This window comes from Rhinopithecus roxellana, chromosome 8 (genome assembly GCF_007565055.1).
Source record: "Rhinopithecus roxellana isolate Shanxi Qingling chromosome 8, ASM756505v1, whole genome shotgun sequence".
Taxonomy (NCBI): Eukaryota; Metazoa; Chordata; class Mammalia; order Primates; family Cercopithecidae; genus Rhinopithecus; species Rhinopithecus roxellana.
Genome location: NC_044556.1, coordinates 78153798 through 78168610, shown reverse-complemented (window position 1 = coordinate 78168610; position 14813 = coordinate 78153798). Strand labels below are relative to the sequence as shown.

Below are 14813 nucleotides of genomic sequence, written 5' to 3'. Positions count from 1 at the left end.
CATCTGAAAGGTAAAAGCTCTAACATAGGCACATGACCGCATAAGCTCAACTCCATGGCTGGCCCTGAGCAGTGGTGGGCAAGAGGCAACTCCCAAGGAGATTTTTATTTTTTAATTTCAAAATGGGAAGTAAGAGAACAGATGGAAAGATGCTCTCCAGCTTGGAGCTGGGCTGAGTGCTTCCTTTCTTCCCAGCATGGGGGGAAGAAAATTCTAGGCATTTAAGAATGACAGGTGTTGGGGGTGATGAGGACCTGCAGAACGCATGGGGTCTCCACATCTGCCACTGCTTTGGATTACCAGCATGTGTGCACTGGCCAAATGGGAGAAGGACCAGAGCCCCGCTCCTGGCTCCCTCCCTCCTTCTCTTAATCTGTGTGCAAATTGGGATGCAACCTTCCCTCTTGGCCAAGGAAGAGACCAGAAGATGATGAGGGAGAGATGAGAGAAGAGATCGAGTCTAGTAGCTTCTCGGGGGACCTACGGGAAATTCCTAGTGGCTTTTCCCATTGGCTTTCACTGCACCTACCTTCCTGCCCTCCTGCATTATGGGGGAGGGGGGATGCTATATTCCTGGAACTTTCTAAAATTTGCCCCTCTACATTCCTTCTGAACATGCTACTCTGCTTGCTTTTCTGCATCCTCATCCACCTGCTTTGCTGGAGCTCAGCGTGACTATCACTCTGCTCTTGTTCTTCCTCGTGATGGTGACACAGGATTGTTCCCTTGATGCCCTTTGTGGGCAAGAACTGGAGTGGTTCTCCAGCTCACTCCTGTGATGGCCACTCCTGGTGGAAGGGAGTGTGCAAGTGAGTGCGGGAACCAGAGCGAATGAATGCTAGAACTGGCTGGTCGCTCCTCTCTGGTGGTAGCGAGCTCTGTGCGGGCCCTGCAGCTGCATCCAAGTGTGTTACAACCAATGCTCTTTCAGCTCTGCTGTCCAGAGATGGCCAAGTGCCAACCAGCTCAGTGTAGGTTCAGAGTGGCAGCCCCTGCCCTCTCAGCACCAGGGTTCTTGTCCAGTGTCCAGGAAGAATCAGGTCACATGAACTGTTTGAAAGGTGATGAGTGCGGAAGACTATTGAGTGGTGGTTGGCTCTCAGTGGAAAGGGAGGCTGGAAAGGGGATGGGAAGATGGTCTTTCTCTGAAGCCTGGCCGTCTCCATCTGGGCCCCTCTCTGAAGCTGCACTGTCTGAAGTTAGCTATGTCTATCCATAGTCTCTGATGTTCAGTTGCTTCTCTGCTTACCGCTCAGCCACTTGTATGCTTGCCACTCAGCCACTTGTGTTTCTCTGCCAGCTAAAGTATTTTATGGGCACGGGATAGGGGCGGGGCAGGCCAAAAAGGCAACATTTGGGAGGAAAAATGGGGTCAGCTATATCCACTTAGGGCTACAGTTCCAGGCTTAAGGGTGGGGTTTAGCCGGGAGCCCAGCCCTTTTGTATCAGTGGCAGAGTTTCTGTCCTTTGTTATACCCACTTGTTATACAATGGGTCGGCATAAGGGAGTGTTGTGCAGTGGGAGAGGGTACACCCTGGAGGCTCTAAGATCTTTGTCCAACTCCCAATTCCACCACTTACCATCTAAGAGTTAGGAAGCAGTCCCCAAGACCATCCTTACTTCTGACCAATTGCAAGCTCAAGCATTCCCAAGACCCCTCTTAGGTCAGTAATTTACTAGAAGGACTCATAGAACTCACTGAGAACTCATAGGCTCATAATGGTGGCTTACTACAATAAAAGGATACAGATTAGAATTAGCCAAAAGAAGAGACAGGTCAAGCGGAGTCCAGGAGAGTTTCATGTGCAGAGACTGCAGTTGTTCTCTCTTGATGAAGCTGGGGACAGCACTAAAGTCTCTGAGGAACAATGTGTGACACTACATGCAAAATATTGCTAATCAGGGAAGTTCTTCCAATCCTTAGTGTCCAGGGATTTCACTGGGGCTCAGTCATGTAGTCATGGCTGACCATCCAAGTGGTTGACCTTAGTTTCTAGCCCCTCCGGAGGTTGAGCTGATACATGCCCAAAGACCCCACCATCCATCATTGTTAGTATAGACTACCTGGTTTGGCCCAAATCCCCCAGGTAGATAAAGGCACTCTTATCGGGTAAGATAATCCAAGGACTCAGAGATGACCTCCCAAGAGCCAAGGGCGAAAGTCAGATCTCTCTTGGGGCAAAGCTAACACTGTACCACAGCCCATCTGTGTGATGTTGTACTCTTATTAACCTCACCAGGCATCTATTTCCTCATCAGTAAACTGGGGACAATGATCCCCAACTCATTGGGGTTTCTGAGGATTGAGTGACATAATGTATGCAAAAGGCCTAGTATGTGAAAGGCTTCAACAAAAATTAGGTCCCTCCTAGCATGCTTGAGGGCCTTTGCTCTCACCTTCTAAACTAGCCCAGGGCATCATTTACTCTCTCCTCTTCTTCCCACCCTGTCTCCCAATTTGCTTTCCCTCTTACCCCAGAAAAGGATAATACCTTTCTTCCCTGCATGTCATTATTCACTTGCTTTTTAAAAAACAAATGTGTGTGTTATCATTGTTAAAACTGTGTTATTGCATCAATTATTATAATGGATGTAATCATTGTCTTCTTGATGAGCCACACTGAATGTCCTTGTACATACACATCTTTATGGATTGGGTCAGTGATTCTGCAGGCTGAATTCTTCGAGGTGGCATTGATGGGTCAAGTGTATAGTTAAAGTCTTGATGGTACTGCTGTATTGTTCTCCCAAAAAGGCCATACCAAGTTAAACCTCCACCAGTAATGCATGAATCTGCCAGTTTCCCCACACTTCCTAGGGACTAGTGTGGAAGAGGATGGCTTTAAGTGCCTGAGACTCATGCCTAGGGCTTTCTCTTGGTCTGAGCCCAGGATGAGGCGGGGCTTATGGAATTTCGTTGGGAGGAATGAGACACTAGGGAATGTGAAAATCCTGTGACTTGCCATTCACTATGACAGAGGACACAGTGAGTGGGGTTTCAGGTCTGGGTTGAAAGTCCATGCCTGCTGAGGGTTCCAGCCAGAACTAGAGGTGCAAACCCAGGGAAGAAAAAGAAGCAGGAAGTCCAGATAAATGTCAGGAAAGAAAAAAAGCAACCACTTTCTGCCCTTGGTCCTGAGTGAGTCTGTTCCTGACACAGCAGCAGAACAGCCTGCAAGGTGCCTAGGCTCCTCTTAGTCCCCAGAGTCCATCACCAGCAGGAGGTGCCTCTCCCTCCATCAGGACTTGCCTGCAGCTCTAGGACACCACCGTGCCCAAGGAAACACCTTCACCCTCAGGACCTCTGGGGGTCTCCATGCTCCCTTCAGGCCCAGACTTGATTTCTTTATACTAAGGCCATGAAACTTGAGTCCCAATTCAGTTTCAACCACCAAACCACTGTGTGATCTTCCATCTCTCTAGGCCTTCGTGTATTTGCTGTTTAAAAATAATGAAGAAAGGGGAGGGAAGGCTAAACAATAATTAACATTTGTAAAGAACATTTTGGTTCAGTGCTTTATCTCATTGTGCTCACTCTAACCCCATTTTACAGATGGGAAAAAGAAGACTTAGAGAGGTTAAGTGAACTGCCCAAGTTCACCCTGCTGGTAAGCCAGGACTTTCTTGGCAAATCCTGTGATCCTTCAACTTGACCATATTAGAAGATTCTAGTATTGGTGAAATCTAAAAATCTTAGGGCCCATCTTAAAATAGCAAAGTAGTTTTAACTAGGCACTGTCAGATGCATCTGGGCTTTGAATTATTACTTGGGCAGGTTCCTTGAACTTTGGTGTTCTCATCCAGAATAAAGGAAGTGGTGCCAGGGTAGGAGCTATGAGCACAGAGAAAGGAACCCAATTAGCCCTTGAATGGGGCCACAGAAGGGTGTTGCAGGGGACTGTAGTTTTGGATGAGGAGCTGAACTAGAAGCTTCCAAGTACTCTTCCAAGACTAAGATTCTATGATGCCCTAATTGGGATCTTTCCACTATTTCAGGTGATAATTCTGAGCTCAGGTCCTGTGCACATTAGCCAGGACATAATGCAGTCTTCATGTCAGAGCTAGAAGAGACCTTGGGCGACCACCCAATCAACTTTTCATGGTTCAGTTGTGGAAACTGAGGTCCACAGAGAAACGTCTTGCTATCATGTCAGATAGTTCTCCAGCCAAGACTGAGGCCTGAGTCCCCCTAGGACAGAGGAAATCTCCCATTTTTAAAAGAAAGCCCTGCACTGTTAATAGTAGTCACAACCTCTCACATCCCCGAATCAGGATCCAACGACTTGCCAATCAACAAACGTTACTGGAGAGTTTACCACAAACAAGTCTCTGTGCTAGGCCCTGAGAACACAAGCTGTCTGGCAACTTCCTGCTCCCTCAAGTCACAGTCTATGGTGGAGGGACAGACACGCGATCCTGCGGGGGCTTCAGTGTACCTCTTCCTGTGTGTTGTGCACGTAGTAGGTGCTCAGCGAACGGAAACGGGGGAGACTAGTTGTTATCACTCTCAAGGCAAGCCTGCAAAGAGGGCTCAGGTGAAAAGAGAAAGGAAGATTTTTTTTTTCCCGGCCCTGGCTCTGCGCACCCGCTCCCCAGCGCGCCAGGCGGGGCTGCGTCCAGAGCATCCTTCCCTCCGCCTCTGTCCTGGTCCCCGCTCCGCGGCCGCTCGGCGCGCGAAGGGAGGGGCGTGGGGGCGCGCACGCAGGCTGTCGGGGGCGCGCCGGCCGCCCGGGGACGCGCACGGGCTGGTCTCTGCCCTAATGCGGCGGCTGGCGGCGAGAGGCGCTGCAGGGGACGCGGGGGAAGTGGCGGCGCCGGCAGCGGACAGCTCGGACAGCGCCCAGGGCCGGAGCCCGAGCTCTTGGAGGTAGGCGAGCGCGAACACCGGAGAGATGGGGGTAGAGAGTCATGGAAACCCACCTAGCGACACCCCCTTGTTCCCGCCCTCCTCTCTCTGTCTCCATCCCCTGACCTGTCCCCCTCCCCCTCCGTCCACATTCCCATCTCTTCCCCTCTCCACACTGTCACCTGCCCCGAATCCGTCCGATTCTGTCCATATACGCACCCCATCCCCGTCCAACTACCAGCCCCTTGCCCACCCCAACACCCTTTCTATCTCGTTGGCCGCGTCCCCTCCCCCTTCCCGCATCCTCAACCCTTTCCCTTTCCTCTCTGTCCCCTCCTCGTCCGTGAGCCCTGCCTGCCCTTGTACTTCTGTTTACCTCGACACCCCACTTTGGATGACCCCATGCCTCCTATTTTTCCTACCGCACACATCAGCCCCTTTTTGCCTCCCCTATTCTCTTATCCATCTCATGCCCCTACCAGTTGGTGTCCTGTCTCTCCATTCGCTCCCTCACGGTTCCTGTCCTCCCCCAGTTCCCCTGTGCACACCCTGTCCTAGCCCCTTCCCAGCTGCCTCTTGGTGTCCTCCCGCATCACAGTCCCTCTCAAGAACCCCGCCTTCTCCCTCTTTGGCTGTTAGCTGGCCTGACACCCGTCACCTTTCCTCACTGCCCTTCCTGGTGCTGTATGGAGCCACACAGCCTATACCCAGCCCTCCCTCAGTGGTCCCTGGACCCTCCTTCCCTGCATGGGGATCTCAGTTGTGGAATATAACCCCTTTCTGCGTATTTGATCCTATTTGTGGCTTGGGGAAGAAGAATGCTGGGGGTGAGTAGGCCTCTCTCTTATGTTCCTCTCCAGCCATGCAGCTGCCCTGGTCCTCTAGCTGTTCAGGTTTGTTTCCTAGATGAATTGGGGGAGGGGGTGCTAGGCATTGGGAAACTAGGATGGGGAAGGGGCAGAGTCCAGGGGAATGACTGAGCAGACTCCTCCTAGGGCTTGGCCTGAGCCCTGATGTAAGGGCCTGAACGAGGAGCCCTGCTGGAGGGCTGGAGAATTTTGGATTTTAGAAAAGATTCTGCTTCAGCCTCCAAGTCAGCACTTTGGCATCTGGAGCTGTCATGAGTGTGGCCCATGGGCTGGGCCAAGAGTGGGCAGAGTGCTGAATCACCTAGAATCTGGTCCCCATGGCAGCCCCCATCCTGTCCCGAGCCAGGTTCTGCTCCTGACTCCTTCCTTGGCATTTTGGCATGTGGTGTGTGTGTGCACATGCATGTGTGTGTGTGTGTTGAGCAGAGATGCCTCCTCCCTCAGTGTGGGGGAGAGGACGACAATACGCCTTTGCTGCCTGCCTGTGTCGCTGGCATGAGGGCCTAATATGTCTCATCTACCCTTGGAAATGTGCTGGGCCCTGCTGGGCTGCAATCAAATCTCCAGCAAGGCAAGGGCAAGCCACAGGGCTTTGAGACCTGGTTAGACAGGAGTTTGTTTGTGTGGATCCAAAGCCAGGCTCAGAGCCCACAGAACTTAAAGCAATAGGAGAATAGCCCAGGGAAAATGTGTGTGAAGATTGGAAGCCTCTGGGGATAGGGGCCATACCAACTGTGAGGTGGGGGCAGTGGAGGAAGGCAGGCAGAGATCTATCCTCCTTCTGGTTTGGGGATGATTGGATGTGGTGGAATTGCAGTGCAGGAAGAACTGAAGGAGATCAGGGGCCTGCTAAGCAGCTAATACATTTCACCTTTTGTCTTGACTGAGCTGGCACTTCGGAGGGAGTAATTTCTCCCCTTGTCTTTGGATTCTACTGAAGGGGTGTGTGTGTGTGTGTGTGTGTGTGTGTGTGTGTGTGTGTGTGTGTGTGTGTGTGTGTATATATATATAGAGAGAGAGAGAGAGAGAGAGAATTATGCTGCCAATAAGGAAAGAGGCTCACTCCCACTTAGCCCCAGAAATTGTGGTTGCCACTGTGAAACAAGGAATGGCAGCCCAATTCCTGTCTTGGGGGCCTCAGACGAAACCCAGAGGCTTAAATTGGAGCATTAAGAGCAAATTGCAGACAGACCCTGTCCCTTCTCTGCAAGGCTTTCTCACTTTAGGAATCCAAGTGGTTGGACTCCTTCAGCTCCTATGCAGTAAACTCTGAATGGGCCTCAGGCAGTGCCGGCAAGGGGATGTGCTGCTGGGACTGGCTGCCCCTTGCTTTGTCACCCTTCTCCGTCCCCTCTCCAGCATGAGTGGGGGTGGGGCTGGAAGCTTTCCCTGGCATCAGTGCCTCAGGGCTGCCAGCTTTTCCTGGTATAGGGAGAAAGCATCACCTGCAGCCGTTGTTGAGAGCTGATTGGGTTAAGATTCTGATATTGAAATGCTTGATTGGAGCTCAGGTGAAGTGCGGGATTCTGATAACAATGTACATATTTCCCAGTTTTGTGCAATGAATCTCACCCCTCACCCCCTTGTTTGGCATCAGAAAGACTATGGAGAAATAAACCAAGGCACACGGAGGGAGGAGCCAGCTCCCCAGAGAGCCGGAGCAAGACCTTCCAGTTGTACCTAGCCAGCTCCCTGTGGGCTGAACTGGCTGCATTCACAAGGGCTGATTCTTTCAGCACACATTGAAGAGGTGGCTGAGAGCTGGGGGTGGGGTTCTGGGTTTGCATTTCTGAGGTAGGTGGGTCAGAGGAGGGTCTGATTTCTGTGGTGAGTGAGAGACAGGATGCCAAGGCTCTGATCGGTCTATTGCAACTTGTTTCCTACCTCTGGCTCCACTCTTCTCCCTCATGCTTTTTTGGAGGCCAGAGGCACTCTGAGATCTTCAAGATCATGCAGGAGCTGTGGTGTGAGAGTCATCCCTTTGTCTTTAGAAAAAGAAATTCTTAGGAAATCAGAGAGGGAGAAGCAGAAAAATTCAGTTCTCAGTCTGTTTGGCTGGGGTGATGTTTGGGGTGGGGAGGGGGGAAGTGAGAGGAACATAAGGCCAGTTTCATATTTACTCATTTACAAAGATCCATTAAGCCCTATAGTGTGGTGCTCTGTTAGGTGCTGAGACCATAGAGATGAAAAGTAAGCCAGGGTCCAATCTCTCTGAGCTCCTGGGCAATGGAAGAGGAAGACAGGTGATCAGACAAATAACATAGACAAGCTTGAGCAAGAGCACCTAGATAGGGATGTTACACAGCCAGATCTTTAATTCCAGTGGTATCAGCACCCTATCCTCCACAGCTATGAAGAGGGCTTGGCTGATGCTATGCTGAATGGTAGCTCAGGGCTGACCCTGAAGTTGACTGTCAGGAAAAAGGTAGGGGACAAGATGAGGTTTAAGGTGTTGTCAGATCCCCAGCATGAAGGGCTGGAGGGGGGATGTTCTGTGTGTAGCTGAACCCAGCTAGATGCAGCTACAACCTGATAGGGGAATAACCAGAGGGAGTTCTGCAATGAGTTCAAGGCTGCTTGACTCTCCCAATCCCATCTTCTAAGCTCTTGGATTTTAGGGGTAAAGTGTGGCTGGATATGCTTAGAGTGTCAGTGAATCAGAGGAAAGAGGCTCTGGGAGCTATCTGTGTGTAGGGAAGACACACAGGTATATGCTCAGACGCAAGGCAAGGAAAAATATTGTGAGCCCTGCTGTGTGTGAAAGGATTTGGCATTATGGGAAGGCCAGAGTCAGGTGGGAGCCATTGACGGGGAGGGGAAGTTGTTGGTAAGCTGGAGAGGTCCTTAGAAGCTATACACTTGACTACAGATTCCCACAAATATCGATAGCTGTACTGGGAAATCAGCTAAGGAGAGAGACTCTCAATTTCATCTGTCTGAGTAGCCCCTCTTTTCACCCACACACCCATGTTTTTTCATTTCATCAATGTGTCCTGAGCCTTTGAATCTGTTGGGAACTGTGCAAGCTATTGGGCATGTAATTCAAGTTGGAGACACAGAAATGAAACAAAATTAAAACTCAGCACAAGAACTGCTGTAATTGAGGTTAGATGAATTCCTGGCATTGTAGGAGCATGGCTGAGGGGTCATAGTGGGCAGTAGGATCTGGAGTGATTGCACCAAACTGTCTGGACAGACCCCTGCCTTGGCTTGAGCAAGTTGATGACAAACCTTTGGACACTTACAATGCCCAGCTAAGGCCCAGGCCTAGCTGCAAGGGCCCAGGCCTAACTGTAAGGGCAGATGTTGGATGCATATGGCCTGGTCCCTGGACTGCAGAAGAGGGCCTGGGAGTTAATGGTTCTGCTGGGTGCTTGAGTAGGCACTTCCACAGCTTTGCTGACCCAGGATATTGGTTAGATTGTGCCAGCTTGAGAACTCTCAGGCCACTCTTTTTTCATTAGGTCTTGAGGCAAGCCGGAAAAAATAAAAGTGGCATAATAACAATAGTCATCATTATCAAGTTCTTTCTATGTGCTAGGCACCCTACTCTGTGCTTTCTATGCATCATTTCATTTCATCGTGAAAGGGTTACCTACAAATGAGATATTGTTAGGATCCTTGTTTCACAGAAAATGACAGATTCAGAGAAGCTGTTACTTCTTGAAGATTACAGAACAGGTGAGTCACAGAGCTAGAATCTAAACCTTTATTTGTTTGACTTCAAAGCCTATGCTCCTCTCCCATATATTGTACTGAGCCCCACCTCCCACCCCACCACCCAACCCCAGGTAGAAAAATAAAAAGCTAGATGTTTTATCCACATGCACAAGGCTTTCTAGGAAAATCTGTTAGAAGGGCTCAGTTAAAAAACATTTTAGAGTGCCTTACTTTATTCTGAAAGATACAGTAATGTGGTTCCTGCTTTCAGATAGAAGAAATAAGACTGAGACATGTAAAACACCTTGAGAACAAGACAATACAGGGTCTAATTAAATCTTCATTGGTGCCTCGGACCCTGGACAGTAAAATTCAAAGAAAAGCATGATCTGTTAGTTAGATTCAGTTGTTAGAGTCACGGAGGTGACATGGCATAGTAGAAACCATTCAGCCTTTGTGACCAGACAGATCTGCGTTCAGACCCTGCTTCTTCCACTTGCTAGCTGCATAGCTGCAGCTCATCTGCAAAATGGGGATATTAATATGTACCATGCAGGGCTGTTACAGAGATTAAATGTGAGAGGATAGTGAAAGGCCCAATGTAATACTTAGCTAGTAGTAAATATTCATCAGATGCTAACTGCTGTACACAGAGGTGGTGGGAATGGAACTGAGTCTCGAAGAATTGGCAGAATTTGGATATGGAAGAGAAGCAGAGAGTATTCTAGATGAAGGAATCATCAGGTGTATAAGCCAAAACTTGGGTTCAGATTCTCTGGGAAAGAAGTGACCTGCCTCATCCTGCCTGTTCTCTTCTACCCTCACCCCACCTTCTCCCTGGTCCATGCAGCAAAGTCTTGCAGGAAAAGGACATCATCATAAAAGGTATGAGGGGCCTTCAGCTTCTGGCCCCATTGTTAAATGGATTTCTTTCTCTGTAAAATTAGAAGATTGCTGCAAGTTCCTGTCCCACAGTCCATGTTTTTGGGATTTATGTCATTGATTAATTTCTTGTCCTGACTTTCCTCTCCCACATACAGTGCCATGAAAAAGTTGGAGTGCCTGGGGCATGGTGGGGTCATCCCCTCACGTCCCTATCATCCCCCCCAGCTCCTGCTGCTCTCTTCCTCCAGGAAGCAGCTGTCTTAGCATCTGCCTTCTCCTCCTTCACCTGCTCCCCCTCACGCCTCCCCTCCCAGACTGGCCCAGCCCCTCCTGAAAGGCCTCCCTGGCAGCCCCTCTCCCCCCTTATTATGATGCTAATCATGTTGTTAATTTTTTTGAGATCCAGAAAGAAAGCCCCAATCTGTTCTAATGAATTTAATTAGAGAGGGGCTTGGAGAGCTTCAGAACCTCTTACCCGGATCACAATAAACAGAGTTAACGAGATAAACACCCTGGGATCAGCCGCTCAGGGGTTGGAAGGAAGGATTTCCCAGTCAGTCCTAGAATAAAAAAGTCCTTGGCACCCAGAGTTGGAGGAAGGCTGTGAGGACAGTGGTCCTCCAAGTGAGTTCCCTTTCGGCCTGTTTCTGCTTGCCCCACCCAGCCCCACGTACTTAGCTTCATACGTAGTTCTGACTTTAGGTGGCAGATGAACCTCCTAAGAAGGTCTGATTATTCTCATCATCATCACCAAGCACCTGCTATTTGGATCAGGGGTACCACATCTTCTGCTGGAGCAATGTGGAAGCTTATGAGACCCTGTGTCCTGCCCTATAGGTGGTAAGATATGTGTGTCCAAATATAAGTAATATTTGCTAATTCCAGAAAGTAAGTGCTAGAAAGCTGACAGAAGATCACACTGGGCTTGAGTGATCTGGAAAAGCCTTTTGCAAGAGGAAGTACTTGAGGTGGGTCTCTTTTTTTTTTTTTTTTTGAGACAAGGTCTTGTTCTGTCACCCAGGCCAGAGTACAGTGGCGCGATCTTGACTCACTGCAACCTTGCAACCTTTACCTCCCAGGTCAAGTGATTCTCCTGCCTCAGCCTCCCAAGTAGCTGGGACTACAGGTGTGCACCACCACACCCCACTAATTTTTATATTTTTAGTAGAGATGGGGTTTCACCATGTTGGCCAAGCTGGTCTTGAACTCCTGACCTAAAGTAATCCACCCACCTCAGCCTCCCAAAGTGCTGGGATTACAGGCGTGAGCCACAGCGCCTGGCCGATGGGTCTTGAGATATCAAGACTTGAAGACTTCTTCCAAGACTACTAGAGAAAAACCATGTGCAAAGGCAGGACTATGCAGAGGATCTTTGATTTATGAAGGTAAATGGCATGGTTTGGGTGGCGGGTGCATGTAATTCAGTAGTGAGGGATGTGTCTGGAGCAGTATATGGAGACAAAATCATAGAGAACCCTGAGTACTAGTCTTTACTCTTCTAACCTGTTTGCACTGCCGTCTCCCTGCTTTGCTTCTCTGAGCACAAAGGATGCCCAGCTCTGGGAAAGGCCTCCTAGGATGGGAGAGTTCTGGCCTTCATGCTGAAGGCCAGTTTAGGCCTTTCCTGGATCCAGTTTAGGCCAACTGGAGTGGATTGACCAGATGCTAAGTTTTGTTCTCAGATCTTGTGATTTTCTGGGATGAGAGTAAATGGCTGGCAGAGCAATTCCAAGAATTTTCCCAGTGATGAAAATTCCCTTTTTCTTTACTAATGCTGGCCAGTTTGCTTTGGCAGTAACATTTTAAACAACTCTTTGGTGAAAGCTCCAATTTCAGGGTCAGAGAATTTCATCACTCTTTTCTTTGTATTACTAAGAATTATCTGAGTTGTGTATTTGGATATGTGTGTGCATGTGTGTCTGTGTGTGTGTGTGTGTGTGTGTGGTGCCTATATTAGTAGAATTGTTCCAACTAGGTCTGTTTCTAGTTTTATCTTTATTTGCAATGTAAAAGTTATTAAATGTTTCTAGGCCTTTTTTCTTGTTCAAAGATGGAAGAATCTCCCCTATATCTTACTGTGTGTTGACCATAAGTCAAATTATTTGAGAATAACAGGATGTTAATTATGAGGAGGTATTATAGCTATCTATCATTTTGACAGGAAGTATAATATTGAGGTAAAATTTTAAGTCTGTCTCCCTGCCACCGGACTCTTGGAACGTCTTGATTTGTGAGACCAGCCAAAGTTTTATTTGGGGGCACCACCAATGTTTATGCTTCTTGTTACTTTTCCTAGTCTGTCTGGGCTTGTGTGTAATTAGTAAATGAAGTTAGTACGTTGCTGTCAGGTGTTGGCTGGCCTATATAAGAGAAATTTATATGCAAGACATTGTTGTCACTCCCATTGTTATAATACCCATTGTGTGGTATTTTTCCACGTGTTGGAGGTGAATGCCTTTATGGAGGAAAATGCCTCCAAGGCCATAGATGATTTTCCTATGCTGACGTAGGTAAGGACAGAAACTAGATATCTTTCCGATTATCATCACACACTGAATGGAATTGAAGCCTTTGTCATCCACATTGGGAGCTAAACCAGGATTCTCTGCCTGGCCTCAGCCCTGGGATGTGCTCTGGTTTTGTTTTTGTAAGATATTCATTGCATCTGCAGTTATTATTTGAAGACCCTCCTATGTGCATTGCACTCTTCTAGGTGGAAACTTGTTCTGAGAGAATCCTCAACTCAAAAAAAGTTAGAAATGTTTTAGTTCAAGGTAGTTATTTTACTAATCAAGAAATGAGGACTCAGAAGTGTGGCATGACTGACTTGTGGCTGCATGGTTGGTTGCTGGCAAAAGCTAGTTCTGGCAAAACTCACATATGAACCTGGTAATGATACAAGATGATTGGTAGGTAATTAAGTTTCTAAAGCATGATCTAATCTAGAAGTGCTTTGGGATGTCAGAGAACAGAGGAAATCAGTGTAAATTAAAGTCTTTGGGGAAGGTTCTGAAGAGAAGTGGGGGTTGGCTTGGGCGTCTAGAGATGGATAGGGCCTGAATAGGCAAAGATAAGAAAATGGCATTTCTGGTGGGGAAAGGAGTGCCCACTCAAAGGGCTAGAAGAGGGAAACAGCTAGTTTGGTCAGACATGATGAATTGGCCAGGCTGGAACAGTGGAAGGAGCAGTCTGGGGCCAGACTGTAGCGAACCTTAGCTTGCTAACTGAGGAGTGACTTTTTTTGGAGTTGGCGAGGAGTGTTTGAAGCTTCATAGCTGAACACTGCCTTGCTCTGAAGACAACAAGATTGTGGTGTTAAAAGAAGTGGGTGGGAAGTCCCTTTCCAGGCACCTGGTGGTTTCTGAGGGGATAGTTCCTTCTGAAGGGGCGTTTGGGGCAGAGGGAAGTGCTGAAATACACTAGGAAAGAGCTTGTCGCTGTCCAGAGTGCTGACCTGACCTGAGAGATTTTTCTCTTCAGTGATGCTGAGTTGGAAAGTAAAGCTGGGGAATGCTTAGAACCAGCCAAGGGATCTGGAGAATGATTCTGGCTAGGACTAGACAGCATGTGGGCTTTTTGTAAGTAAACTAGTGATAGTATCTGACTTCATAGTCCTTGTGATGAAAGCAAAAGTATGGAGAGACTGTGTGTCCACGTATACATGCTAAGATGACCCAATTTGTAGCCTTGTAAGTGTTGCCTTAGAACGTTTGTGTTTACATGAGAATCCCAGCACATTGCTTCTTACATTATGAAAATGCACACCCACTATTCAACATTCCACAGAACACCTAAAACCTCCCCCAACAAACCAGGGGAGAACAGCAGAACTTCCCAGAACACCCTACTCATTACTTCACATGAAACATCTAAATGCTTTATATTAGTGCTGTCCAATAGAACTTTCTTTGATGATGGAAATGTTCTGTATCTGCATGGTCTAACATAATTAAGCCACTAAGTACATGAGCACTTGAAGTGTGGCTAATATGACTGAAGAATTGAATTTTGAATTAAATTAAAATTAAATTTAAATTTAAATCGCTACATGTGGCTAGTCTACTGTATTGGACTACACAGCTCTACAGAGTCAGAATCTTTGACCTTTGCCACTTACATCTCCTTATTGATCCTCATACCTAAGTCTCTTTGACTTAGAGTAAAGTGGACTTTTGAGTGGGGGTAAGTTTGACAAATTGTTGGAGAAAGCCCCATGCTGAATCCAAGCTGAAATCTGCGTCTGGCTGTGAGTTTTGCCCTGACTTTCTTGTTTTCAAAATGAGAACAACCATACATGATGCCCTGCAAGTTTTCCATTCAAAGGCAGAGAGAAGGCTCCTTGCATTCTGGCTGGGGTCTCAGGGACCTGATCTAAGACTTTTTGGAGCCTGGAATGGGAAAGTTATGTGGTGTTTATGGGCCTAAAAAGCTGGCTGTGGGTTGAGGTGGGGTACAAATAATGTGCTGTGGTGTCAGATGTTTGCAGACATCTCAGCAGGGAAAGGTTCCCAGTCCTGATCCAGCTCCCATTGCAACTCTGTGTATCTGTACA

General features: G+C 48.0%; 1 protein-coding gene across 9 annotated transcripts in view; it reads left to right on the top strand.

The window, feature by feature from the left end:
- The first annotated feature begins 4743 nt into the window (after positions 1-4743).
- NFASC (neurofascin) overlaps positions 4744-14813 on the top strand; it is a 200277-nt gene continuing 190207 nt past the window's right edge. For all 9 annotated transcript variants that reach the window (XM_030935551.1, XM_030935548.1, XM_030935549.1 and 6 more), the window contains exon 1: positions 4744-4868. In XM_030935551.1, the coding sequence (XP_030791411.1) occupies positions 4762-4868 (107 nt within the window). In that variant the 5' untranslated portion in view covers positions 4744-4761. The remainder of the gene's footprint in view (positions 4869-14813) is intronic.